General features: G+C 42.2%; 1 protein-coding gene across 1 annotated transcript in view; it reads left to right on the forward strand.

Moving 5' to 3' along the window:
- LOC139381534 (cilia- and flagella-associated protein 46) overlaps positions 1–3862 on the forward strand; it is an 89263-nt gene extending 85401 nt beyond the window's left edge. Inside the window, exons 57-60 of the mRNA XM_071125155.1 lie at positions 1071–1152; positions 1464–1600; positions 1764–1865; positions 3571–3862. Of these exons, the coding sequence (XP_070981256.1) occupies positions 1071–1152; positions 1464–1600; positions 1764–1865; positions 3571–3698 (449 nt within the window). The 3' untranslated portion in view covers positions 3699–3862. The remainder of the gene's footprint in view (positions 1–1070; positions 1153–1463; positions 1601–1763; positions 1866–3570) is intronic.
- The last annotated feature ends 9881 nt before the right edge of the window (positions 3863–13743 follow it).

Consider the following 13743-nt stretch of genomic DNA (forward strand, 5'->3'; position numbering starts at 1 on the left):
TCTTTTGCCCATCTTAATCTTTTCTTTTAATTGGCCAGTCTGTGATATGGCTTTTTTTTTGCAACTCTGACTAGAAGTCCAGCATCCCGGAGTTGCCTCTTCACTGTTAACGTTGAGACTGGTGTTTGATGTTATTTTAATGGACAAAAAAATTGCTTTTCTTTCAAAAACAAGGACATTTCTAAGTGACCCCAGTAGTGTATCATTCCACCCATAGAGTACGTTTTGGGTAGTGTAATTTGGTCCCAAATAACAATTTATTTCACCTCATTTCAAAATGTTGTCATTAAGAGCACATAGTCAACAATTTCACTCCACCTGCAATCTGCTAAATATGTGGCCAATAAAATGTTATTTGATAAAAAGCATGTTTTCACATCTCAAAAGAGTTAAATTATGAATGAGGTACCATTTAAAGTAACAGGATTGACGTAAAAAGGCTGATGATTTAATCTTAAATCAGCCATAACTCCCCTTGTGACGGGGAATGGAAGCTTGTGTTCAACAGGGAGTGGCAATTGAATGTAAGTTAAAAAAAAAAATATATATATAAAGTTAAACATTTCTAGCCTATCTATCGATGGGTAACAGGGTTGATATGTTATGCTCGATCCGTTCAGTTTTCCACCACCAAACACCAGAAAATGGTCAAAAAGAGTAAAACCAGCTGACATGCTTTTACACTATGATTTACACAATCGTTTGAAAATATCATTTAAAGGAATAGTTTCACAATATTAAAATGAGGGTTCAGTAGAAACAGGGTTTAACTTCAAATGAGGGACAAACGTAAAGGAATCACTAATGTGAAATAAATAATTTTGGGGTTAAGTGGGTTGAAATCTTCCTAAAAGTCAGAAAAACATGCACTTTAGCAAGTCTTTATTCATATAAAAAATCTTGGGTTTATTGAATTGTCATTGTGGTTTATGTAAGGGGCACTACATTTAATATAACAGGCTTTTATTGGTGTACCATTTTTACATAAAATATCAAAGGGACACAAAAGTCACTATTTGTGGAACGACCCATGACCAGATGATGATAATGTGTTGTTATTTGTCCTCAAGAGTGCCAGATGGCTGTCCTTTTCGACCTCGTCCAGAACAGCGCCAGCATGCTACGGCAATCCAAGCTAGATGTGCAAAAGAGGTAACGCATTGCATGTGCTTCTTATGACTTTATCCAATGAAGTGCATTAAGTTGCATCCCCTCCTTCACAGCTGATACACCACAGCTGTTTGATGCTTCGTCTCAGGATGGTTATGAGAAGACGCTGGACAGTTCCTTTTTAGACCTCATGTGTCTCCGTCTCTCTTTCTATCCTTCTTTCTACCTCTATCTATATATTCTCTCTCTCCCCCTCTTTCACTCCCCTTTATCTATATTTCTCTCTTTCTATCCATCTCTTTTTCTCTCTCTTTCTCGCTCTCTATCTCTCTCGCTTTCTCCCTCTCCTTTAGTGATGGGCACCTGGCCCTGGAGAGGCCCCTGGAGACAGCCCTGCTACTCACTCTGAGTGGCGTCCGTTGTGTTCTGCTCAACCAGTGGCACAGCAGCCCCCAGAGGAACATAAATAACATGGACTCCGTCATGGAGAGTGAGTTCAATACACTGTTACTGATGCACATTACTGTATGTAAATGAAAAACAGTTTCAAATCAACCTAAACTGGGACATGAAAGCTTTAATTTAAGGTGTGATATGAAGTCTAATAATAGCTGTAATATATGTTGTGTACTGTGTGTTTTCATGTGTTGTAGATCTCCTGAGGGTAGGCCTGACCTCTGGCCAGGCTGTCCATGCACTGAGGAAGGGAGAAGTCCAGAGCACAGAGAAAGACACAAACACTGCAGGATCAGATGGTAGGCCATCACTACAACTCTGGGGCTGGGCCATATTCAATCATATCTGGTAGTATTCTGTTAAGGCAGTGAGAAAATATGTTGAAATTGATATGTAGTTAAATATACCCATTTGGATGAATGTTGAGTGCGTTTTGCATTACAAAAATGCCATGGTATGCATTTGCTCCGTTGTTTACATTTTTGTTGGTGGCACTATGCGGGAATAATGCCATTCATCAAGTGAGCCTTTAATCCTTTACACTAGTGGGAATTGGCCTATATGGATAGGGAAATGTTTCTTATAGAAGAAATATGAATGGCATATGCATAACCATGGTAGCAATTGAAAGGGAACCGTTTGGAGATAATGGGAAAATGATTAGACCAAAGGTGAGTGCACAACAGTTCACCTGACACAAGACTGAATCCAAACCCTGATTTTATGTGCATTTTACTTTTACTGTGCCTTTTTGACATATTTGTTGATAACGAAATCTGAAAATGTTCTGAATACATTCAGTAGCAAAATAAGAATATTCCTGGAAAATGTGGGGTAGGTGCAATACAAATTACAGGGGTTTGAGTGAGACGACTAACTGGTGTCCCCAAGTGGCCATACACCTCCAAAGTGTGCACAGTTCCTAAGCAATTTCAACTATAAGGTACTTTTTGAAAGCTTTCGTAACTGCCGTTGAGGAACTAGAGCAAGCATACTTGTAGTAGTTTCATTTGGAACACAACCCTGCTTCCCGGCCATCAGACAATTACTGTTGTTAACACAATCCAAAAACAGTCAATCATAACTCACGATCTGGGTCAGGTCAGCATGACTTGAAAGCTTGTTCTATTGCTAATATGACTAGGTAAGTTCTAAAATATAATTTGACAGTGTTAGGCTTTCACAAGGCAATTAAAATAAATTGTTCGTAGTTTTGGTGCGCATAGAAATGAGTCCGGAGTATATTCAGGTGCGTGTGCCGCTGTGAATTTTCTTCACAATAAACAAACAGGCTCATTATGTTCAGAACAACCCAGGGTATGACGCCATGCAATCTTGTAACTGTACATCAAACATAGTGAGCATGATTATTGACACTGTATATGACATGAGTTTGGAAATGTGAAGTGCACATTTGGAGTCACGGGTGTTTGGCTTGCTTTTATGGCATCAAAGCAGTATTTATTATAATCCTCAACGTCTCATCTTTCAGAATACACAGAGTCATCTTCACTTACAGCATTTCCCTAAGTCAGATAACAAAACATTTACAAAAGTTGCCCTATTAACCAGGATAGATTTTGGCAACTTTTTGTCACATGATGCTCAAGTTCATGATGCTCAAGTTCAGTATAGCTTTCAGTTAAAACTCATACAGCACTGTGAACCGGAGAACCTGCACTCTACATCATGTATAGCATGCTACTGTACTGCCACTGCGTTCCAATGTAGGTGCTTATTAGTGCCCAAAATCTGCCATTTTCAACCCGTATACGGGTACGAGTGTAAAGGGTTAAGTGCACGTATTCAGATGTCAATTAGTCTTGCCACCAAGCAAAATGTGTTGTTTTTTTGCTTATCCCATTCATGACACAATTCCTAGAATTAAAATGTTCCTAAAACTGAATACTCTGTCAATTATTAGGATTTAAAAGACGGAGCACATTGCTTGTGTGAGTCATCTCTCTCTCTCTCTTACTCCCTCTCTTTCTCTTTTCTCTACAGATACCATAGGCCACGAGGATTCGGTAAATAGAGATGGGAATGCACATGATGCTCAACCAAGATTGACCACTTCATCATCAGCCTTCAATTGTGTCATCTATGGACTGCCTAACTTAGTTATTACGTGATCCACTTCAGTCCCTCGTAACATTCCTTCAAATTTAAGGATATTCGTAAAATTGTTTTATTAAAAGAAAACATCAACACAATGCCATCTAATAACACAGTTATTCCCAAGGCTGTACAATTACAAACAGATCCCAAAAATGCATTAGCCAAGAGTAATCCTCAGTTTCTCTAAGAGACAGTTCACCATTCGTTGCTTGGCTTCAGTGAATAAATAAATATATTGTTTGCCTCCACTTGTTTCATCTGTTTTATTGCGCCTCAGCAGAAATAAGCCATCTAATGCACCTGGTGCCAGTGGTGGGATAGACAGGGTCGGGTAAGAGGTAAATGTCTAAAGCATTATCGTCCACTCCCCAAGCTTTCTCCCCTATGGAGTTCTGCCATGCTTTGGAATTACACTGTTATCAAAACCAATAATGTAATAAAGCTATGAAAACATAGGGATGTATAGTACATAATATTTGGACCACATGGGTTGGTTGTGAGAGGACTGGATCTACAGTAGGCCACAGGACAGCACCTGGGGCTGTATGTATAAAACGTCTCAGAGTAGGAGGGTTGATCTAGGATCAGGCCCCCCCATGCGGTCTGTGACCTTATTCATTGTAATCTAAAAGTCTAATCTTATCCTAAATTAGCACTCTTGACACGCTTGATATATACAGCCCCTGGTCACAAATAACATTTGTGCCACTTGACGTTCCAGCAGATGCAACTGAAGTAGTTGTGTGTGTTGCTCTTGAGATGTTTCACCCTGTCGATACATCACACCTTTGTTAGCAACCATGTTGTTTATAGTGCTCGCTTCCGTGTTGTCTTTTGGCTGTGTGTTTAACTCAAGATATACCTTAACAGTCTACTCTAGATGATAAGTGGGATGTTGGCTGTTATCTGGTATCCAAGAGACACTGTAAAACTCTTGACAGCCCTTTCTATCCATATTTCTGTCTCTTTCTATCATCTCTCACAGATTAACATAAAGGACTGAATGATCAATGAGTTAAAAACTGATCTGACCAAAAATAATTTCGAGGAGCCATGGGTAAGTCCAAAAACTCTAGAAAATCCACTTCTCGTAAAGCAGGTATGTTGTGTGTTATTGTAGAGGCTTACATGCTTATTGAGTGAATGTTTGCCTTGAGGCAGATTTTTAAGTATGACCACCTGAATCTCAAGGCAAAGTGAATGCGAGCCATCTTTGAATGAACATTAAGGTTAGTCTTAGCTGTAAGCACCCTTGGTAGAGATGTTTGAACTAAGATAATTGTTTTCTTTTTGATGTTCTCTGATTTCTGTAACATGCATGTCACACAAGTATCTTTGAATAAAAATTGGATTTTGTACTTACCGGTAAATCAACATTCTGTCAACATGAACAAAGCAGAGTCTTTGTCAGTTCACATGGTGGCTGAGAGAACATGATTCACTGTTTCAATTAAATGGGGCTTTTTGTGTGGGGTTTATTGATTCTAATTCAGGGACATGTGGTTATGCAGTGCAACCAGAATATTAACCATAAGCTTGTAATCCTCAGTTTCCCAGTATGTGTTGTTATATCCTGCTGACTTTTATCCTGCTGAAAAATGGTTGTTAATTGGTAAAAATGTTTGCTCTTTCTGTCAGCGTATGCGCTACTGGTGTCAGGTTGTGCGCTACTGGTATAGAAGTCAGGTGCAGGAGAGCAGAGAGTTGTGATCAGGCGCACTCTTTATTTGGGCAGAAGCACAACAAACGGACGCAACAGCATCAAACCTCCAGACAAAAATACTGAAGAGAAATGCGCAAAATAGCGTCACGAAACAAACGTAATAATCCAACCTCCTATGGGTTACACAAGAATACCCAGGGGGAAATAACCAGCCTGGCGCGGCACACTGAACATGTAACAAAAACAATTCCACACAAGGACATGGGGGGAACAGAGGAATATATATATATATTAAGGAATGTAAACCAGGTTTGCGGGGAACAAGACAAAACAAGTGGAAAAATGGAGCGGCGATGGCTAGAAGGCCGGTGACGTCGAACGCCGCCCAAACAAGGAGAGGAGCCGACTTCGGTGGAAGTCGTGACACTCTCAAACATCTTTGTCTTGTGGTGGGTGGATAATGGTCTTATACTTTAAGAGATCTATGAACTCTGGATGTGAAGCTGTCCTCAATTACTTTATATCAAAATAGAAGGCCCTACTAGGTCGTAGCACTGAGTGTGTATGTGTGTGTGTGTCATTGTGGTTGAAGGTTCCTCCAAGGAGCGTTCTGGGAATCCAGGAGACAAGTGGGAGAGAAGGAGGTGATAATGACAGTGATAATGAAGGTACAGTAAAGGTTGGCGCCCCGCCTTGGGTTGTGCCGTGGCGGAGATCTTTGTGGGCTATACTCGGCCTTGTCTCAGGATGGTAAGTTGGTGGTTGAAGAAATCCCTCTAGTGGTGTGGGGGCTGTGCTTTGGCAAAGTGGGTGGGGTTATATCCTGCCTGTTTGGCCCTGTCCGGGGGTATCATCGGATGGGGCCACAGTGTCTCCCCTCCCCTCCTGTCTCAGCCTCCAGTATTTATGCTGCAGTAGTTTATGTGTCGGGGGGCTAGGGTCAGTCTGTTATATCTGGAGTACTTCTCCTGTCTTATCCGGTGTCCTGTGTGAATTTAAGTATGCTCTCTAATTCTCTCTTTCTCTCTCTCGGGGGACCTGAGCCCTAGGACCATGCCTCAGGACTACCTGGCATGATGACTCCTTGCTGTCCCCAGTCCCACCTGGCCATGCTGCTGCTCCAGTTTCAACTGATCTGCCTGCGGCTATGGAACCCTGACCTGTTCGCCGGACGTGCTACCTGTCCCAGACCTGCTGTTTTCGACTCTCTAGAGACAGCAGGAGCGGTAGAGATACTCTTAATGATCGGCTATGAAAAGCCAACTGACATTTACTCCTGAGGTGCTGACTTGTTGCACCCTCGACAACTACTGTGATTATTATTATTTGACCATGCTGGTCATTTATGAAACATTTGAACATCTTGGCCATGTTCTGTTATAATCTCCACCCGGCACAACCAGAAGAAGACTGGCCACCCCTCATAGCCTGGTTCCTCTCTAGGTTTCTTCCTAGGTTTTGGCCTTTCCAGGGAGTTTTTCCTAGCCACCGTGCTTCTACACCTGCATTGCTTGCTGTTTGGGGTTTTAGGCTAGGTTTCTGTACAGCACTTTGAGATATCAGCTGATGTAAGAAGGGCTATATAAATACATTTGATTTGTTTTAAAGGCTGGGTTCCAATAGAGAGATGAATGGGCATTCTCATTTCTCCCTGTTTTCCCTTGTTCAGATAATATCAGTTCAATGGGCAGGCAACATATTTTCTTCCTATATAGCGTACTGTATATGTATATGGTTTGTATGGCCTCAGGCCCAAACTGGTATCTGTAGATTATTACCCCTGAACAGCTCTGTTTGGAGTAATATATTTTGATACTATGTTCGGTAAGAGTGAAATGAAGAGCTGTCTCATTAGCTTATCAGACAACTCTCAATTGATGTAACTGTGGTCATACAAACATGCCCATTCCATACCAACATTTAGAGCCATACAAATGCCTTGTTTAAGATAAGGCCCTGAGTGGCTCCAAGTCTGTTACTGTAGGCAAACACTGTGTACCAGGGGTCCAATCTTTACTTCCTCTTCCCAGTTTCCAGTATACACAAGATGCTTATGATTGCACTGCATTCAATTTACATATCAACATATGAAGTGTTGGTACCATGTTTCATGAGCTGAAATAAAAGATCCCAGAAATCTTCCATACGCACAAAAAGCTTATTTATCAAAAATGTTGTGCACAAAATTTCTCCTTTGCAAACATAATCCAGTCACCTGACAAGTGTGGAATATGAATAAGCTAATTAAACAGCATGATCATTACACAGGTGCACCTTGTGCTGGAGACAATAAAAGGCCACTCTAAAATGTGCAGTTTTGTAACACAACACAATGCCACAGATGTCTCAAGTTTTTAAGGATCGTGCAATTGGCATGTTGACTGCAGGAATATCCACCAGAGCTGTTGCCAGATAATTGAATGTTCATTCTACTGCCAATGTTTGTCAATTGAGATTGCGTGGCTGTGTGCTCGATTTTATACACCTGTCATAAACCACTGTGGCTGAAATAGCCAAATCCACTAATTTGAAGGGGTGTCCACATACTTTTATATCTATCCAACTGTGGTAAATTAATTTGATTGGACTTGATTTGGAAAGGCACACACCTGTCTATATAAGGTCCCACAGTTGATAGTGCATATCAGAGCAAAAACCAAGCTGAGGTCAAAGGAATTGTCCGTAGAGCTCCGAGACAGGATTATATCGAGGCACAGATCTGGGGAAGGGTACCAAAACATTTCTGCAGCACTGAAGGTTCCCAAGAACACATTGACTTCCATAATTATTAAGTGGAAAAAGTTTGGGACCACCTAGAGCTGGCTGCCCAGCCAAACTGAGCAATCGGGGGAGAAGGGCCTTGGTCAGGGAGGTGACCGAGAACCCGATGGTCACTCCTCAGTAAAAGCCACATGCCAGCCCACTTGGACTTTGCCAAAAGGCACCAAAAGGACTCAGACCATGAGAAACAAGATTATTTGGTCTGATGAAACCAAGATTGAACTCTTTGGCCAGAAACCTGGCACCATCCCTATGGTGAAGCATGGTGGTGGCATCATGCTATGGGGATGTTTTTCAGCGGCTGAGACTGGGAGACTAGTTGGGATTGAGGAAAAGATGAACGGAGCAAAGTACAGAGAGATCCTTGATGAAAACCTGCTCAAGAGCACTCAGGACCTCAGACCGTGGCGACAGTTCACCTTCCAACAGGACAATGACCCTAAGCACACAGCCAAGACAACGCAGGAGTGGCTTCAGGACAAGTCTCTGAATTTCCTTGAGTTGCCCAGATTTGAACACGATCGAACATCTCTGGAGAAACCGTAAAATTGCTGTGCAGCGACGCTCCCCATCCAACCTGACAGAGCTTGAGAGGATCTGCAGAGAAGAATGGGAGAAACTCCCCAAATCCAGGTGTACCAAGCTTGCAGCGTCATACCCAAGAAGACTCGAAGCTGTAATCGCTGCCAAAGGTGCTTCAACAAAGTACTGAGTAAAGGGTCAGAATATATACGTTAATATGGTATTACATTTTTATTTAAAAAATTGTTAAAATTCTGAAAACCTAATTTTGCTTTGTCATTATGGGGTATTGTGTGTAAATTGATTAGGGGGGAAAAAACGATGTAATCAATTTTAGAATAAGGCTGTAACGTGACAAAGTGGAAAAAGTCAAGGGGTCTGAATACTTTCCGAATGCACTGTGTGTGTGTGTTGGTCTTTGTTCATTTGTATGTGTTGGGCTTTAGCTGAGATTATTCTTTACAGAGTCAAGTATATTTACCCAGGCCTCAATTGTTCCTTGAGTAGCACCATTCTTTCTCAATAATTCTAATGTCATAACTTCTAATAGTAACTGTATCCACTGGCGAAATGGGAGAGAGAGTGGGGTGATTGCCATCTAAGAGCCTACATCTGTTTTTTGCGGCAGTGCTGCCTACCAGCATCAATCATCTCTGGTTGATTGAGAGATTCAAGGACCTATCATCATTAAGTAACATGGTATGTAGATGCAATGCATTGAATATTAAAGATTCTTGCGCTTCAAAATGAATTTAGTAACTTTGTCCCAGAAGCATTAACTGCAGGGCACCTCCACATCATATGAAAGAATATGACTACCTTTATTTAGGGAACACAGGGAACAGTTGGGAGTCGGGGCCAATTTCATCGTTAAACATTTCCTTGGTGTTAAATACAGTCTGTGAACAAATTGAAAATGTATAAATTGATGGTATGGATTACGGTCATATTTTTACATATTCTGTTCTGGTTAAAGTGTTCTTCAGATTCACTTAGATCTGTTGATCATATTTTTTTAATGGCTAGCTCAGAATTTGAGCTTTCCAAAAGCTGTTTATATATTATAGCGATCAGTCCTTTCGGGAGCCCAGATCATTTATTTTTAAATTCAATCATTGGATGGTTCGGTAGTTTTGTTTCCCAAGGGACACCTTGACTTTGTGGTCCTTAAGACATTTTGCCACAACTTTGGAAGTATGCTTGGGGTCATTGTCCATTTGGAAGACCCATTTGCGACCAAGCTTTAACTTCCCGACTGATGTCTTGAGATGTTGCTTCAATATCTCCACATAATGTTCCTACCTCATGATTCCATCTATTTTGTGAAGTGCACCAGTCGCTCCTGCAGCAAAGCACACCCACAACATGATGCTGCCACCCCTGTGCTTCACGGTTAGGAAGGTGTTCTTCGGCTTGTGCAAGCCTCCCCCTTTTTCCTCCAAACATAACGATGGTCATTATGGCCAAACAGTTCTATTTTTGTTTCATCAGACCAGAGGACATTTCTCCAAAAAGTATGGTCTTTGTCCCCATGTGCAGTTGCAAACCATAGTCTGGCTTTTTTTATGGCGGTTTTGGAGCAGTGGCTTCTTCCTTGCTAAGCGGCCTTTCAGGTTATGTTGATATAGGACTCGTTTTACTGTGGATATAGATACTTTTGTACCTGTTTCCTCCAGCATCTTCACAAGGTCCTTTGCTGTTGTTCTGGGATTGATTTGCACTTTTCACACCAAAGTACGTTCACCTCTAGGAGACAGAACGCGTCTCTTTCCTGAGCAGTATGATGGCTGCATGGTCCCACGGTGTTTATACTTGCATACTATTGTTTGTACAGATGAATGTGGTAGTTGTGCCAGCAGTGCCAGTTGTGCCACCAGAGACCCTGGGTTCGTGCCCAGGCTCTGTCGTAACTGGCCGCGACCGGGAGGTTCGTGGGGCGACGCACAATTGGCCTAGCGTTGTCCGGGTTAGGAAGGGCTTGGCCGGTAGGGATATCCTTGTTTCATCGCGCACCAGCGACTCCTGTGGCGGGCCGGGCGCAGTGCACGCCAACCATGGTTGCCAGGTGTACGGTGTTTCCTCCGACACATTGGCGCGGCTGGCTTCCGGGTTGGATGTGCGCTGTGTTAAAGAAGCAGTGCGGCTTGGTTGGGTTGTGTATCGGAGGACGCATTACTTTCAACCTTCGTCTCTCCCGAGCCCGTACGGGAGTTGTAGCAATGAGACAAGATAGTAGCTACTAAAACAATTGGATACCACGAAATTGGGAAGAAAAAAAGGGTCAAATTAAATTTTAAAAATAATAATAATAATAGTAAATATTGTCTGTGAGTATAACAGAACTGAGGATGTTATGACACTGTTTATTAATTGCTGACACATTGTATCTAGTATGTGAATCATGGTCCTAAGCTGGATGTAGTTCAGGAAATTGATCGCGGCTTACTGTCAGTGACTGTTGATTTAAGAACTTTAGCCACTTAAAAAGTCTTTGGATCACAACTGTCAATGTAAATTTGCTAAATCTACCCCACAGTCATTCTCAACCTCAATTGATGTCCCTGAATTCTCCATTTAGTTTGGTATCTAAAGCTTGTCTGATGACACTTTAATCAATATTCCACTTAAAAGGCTTTGTCGAATACACCGTTCTGTACATACAAAGCTCATTGATTGCAGCCTTGTGAAAACTGTAGCTCCACATGGCTTCTTCCATTTTATATATGCAAAATGGCTCTAACAGTAACAATGACCCGTTTCTGGAACCAAAATGTAAAAGTATGAAATAAAAATAATATGGTGTGTGAGTATAGCTAATCAGAATGTTCTCTCACAAGTGAAATATTCTATTCAGTACCATTTTTTGTGTAAGCCCACAGTCATATCCACAGAATACAGTTACACACGTCATCATTTGTTATTAAAAAAGAATGAGTCGGACAGAACAGCTCTCCCGAATGCACAGGAGGTTGGTGGCACCTTAATTGGTTTCCATGTGTTTGATGCCATTCCATTTGCTCTGTTCCAGCCATTATTATGAGCCGTTCTCCCCTCAGCAGCTTCCTGTGGCTCACTCAGGGAATATAAAATTGGCGTTTTTTCTCTGATGAACAAGAGGAAGAAGTAGAGAAACTGTGAGATGACAGATTGGACACGCACCCACTTTAATTCACGGGGGGGACGACATTGAAAGATAACCACTATCATGTAAAATCCTTGGAATTCAATAACTAGACCAATCTTGACAAGTGACATCGTTTTTCCTGTGTAAAGAAAAGCCCTACGTTAGATAGAAATCCACCGGCAAGTGTTTCAAAAACTGAGCTGGAATGTAATTGGAGAGATGGAGAAGGAAATAAGTGCCAAACATTCTGTTTGTCTACACTACCTCATGGCTCCATTATGCTTCTCACTCTATACCCAATTACAAAGAGATCCTCCCCGAACTACATTTTAAAGGCCTATTATCATCTTCACCATCGATTACATCAAGAGACAGTGGAGGGAATAAACACACCATATTCAATATGAAGTTATACGGTGCAAATAAAGTGTGCTGCAACTGAGAGCATTCAGAGGGGTCATCTCGATCTCATTGCATCAGTGTTGTCGTGACAACCCCAGGCGTTGACAGGGTCAGCCTGCCTGCATGTCAGTCTTGGAGCCGTGGAGGAGGACACTGGCGTATTGTGGTTGACAGAATGAGGATGATTTGGATGGTGGACTGTCCCTCAAGCAAATAAATGTTCCTGCAGCGTCCCCGGGGGCTTCAGACTCCAGGTGCTGGCAGGCAGGCAGGCAGGCAGGCAGACGGTTCCTCGGCCCAGGTGCCTCTCAGCCTTCCACCTTCCTCCTAACAATCACCTCACTGCAAGGACATAGCTGACTCCAGAGAGATAAACAGCTAGGTTCTGTACATGCATTTCGATAAAGGGGGAGGTCTACGGAGAGTTGTGAATTTAGGTCAGAGACAGAACTATGGCTGGTGGATTCCAGTGGGCTAGTGTCCAGATGGTGGGTATTATGGAGATATGGTCTCACTGTTCGCACCATACAACCTCTGTGAAATATACCAGTGACAGAATATTGGTATGAAGGACAACAAATGAGTAATTGAGCTGGGATACTGTACAAATGTTACAAAGAAGAATTCAGTGTCACAGCTCAAAGTGCAGAGCAGCTAAATGTAGCCAAAGTCAATTTCAGGGACAAAGGGTCAATTCTCCAGTGCTTCCCTTCGATTTTACCATGGATGTCTGTACATTCTCATAACTAACCGAGTGAATGTGCATTTTTCCCCCAAGTTGCTCTCGGGGACCTGTGCTAAGTAGTGGGAGGTAGCTGTGATGCAGCTGTAGAAAGGAGTGTGCACCTGCATGTCCGTCCATCTGTCTGTCTGTCTGTCTGTCTGCCCGCAGTGTGTTTTGAAATGTAGGCAGATAGCATCAGTGTATCTCAATGCTCCCACTTTCCCTTTACCTTCCACCTCAGCAAATTACTTGGAATTGTCAGCGATTCACGGTAATGCCGGATGTCTGGTGACGTGCACTAGATTGCTTTTTTTCTCTGCCTGAGCTTTCTTTTAACAGAATGAGGGCTAGATCAGTCGACAAATAAACACTTCACTTTCAGTCAATTAAGGGCATTATTCTAATGAACCTCTAGTGGATAGACTGAGGAGGAGCTGTGCTCGACCATAGTAACTTAAAATGAATGGATTGTGCTCAGGTTCAAAGATTTTAACAGACATTCCAATAGACTATTTAACCTAAATGTAAGGATACACAGAGCTGCTCACACTCTATCCCCTGGATGCCATTTAAAGCAAATACACTTGAGGTTTCATGCCTCACATCTCACACTTAAGCCTTGTTCACATTGGCAGATTGAAGTGATCTACACACTGAAGAAGGCTGCAAAGCCGAAACGTCTGTGTACGCCAGGGTTCCCCTACTGATGGCCCGCGGGTCGAATTTGGCACCTGGGGGATTCTATTTGGGCCCCCAAGTTCTCTGAGCAAATAAATGAATAAATATTGTAAAAACACCAGCAAGTCAGCTCTGAGTGATTTTAATGTTGGAAATCTGTTCCAA

Source organism: Oncorhynchus clarkii, chromosome 23 (genome assembly GCF_045791955.1).
Source record: "Oncorhynchus clarkii lewisi isolate Uvic-CL-2024 chromosome 23, UVic_Ocla_1.0, whole genome shotgun sequence".
NCBI classification, from domain to species: domain Eukaryota; kingdom Metazoa; phylum Chordata; class Actinopteri; order Salmoniformes; family Salmonidae; genus Oncorhynchus; species Oncorhynchus clarkii.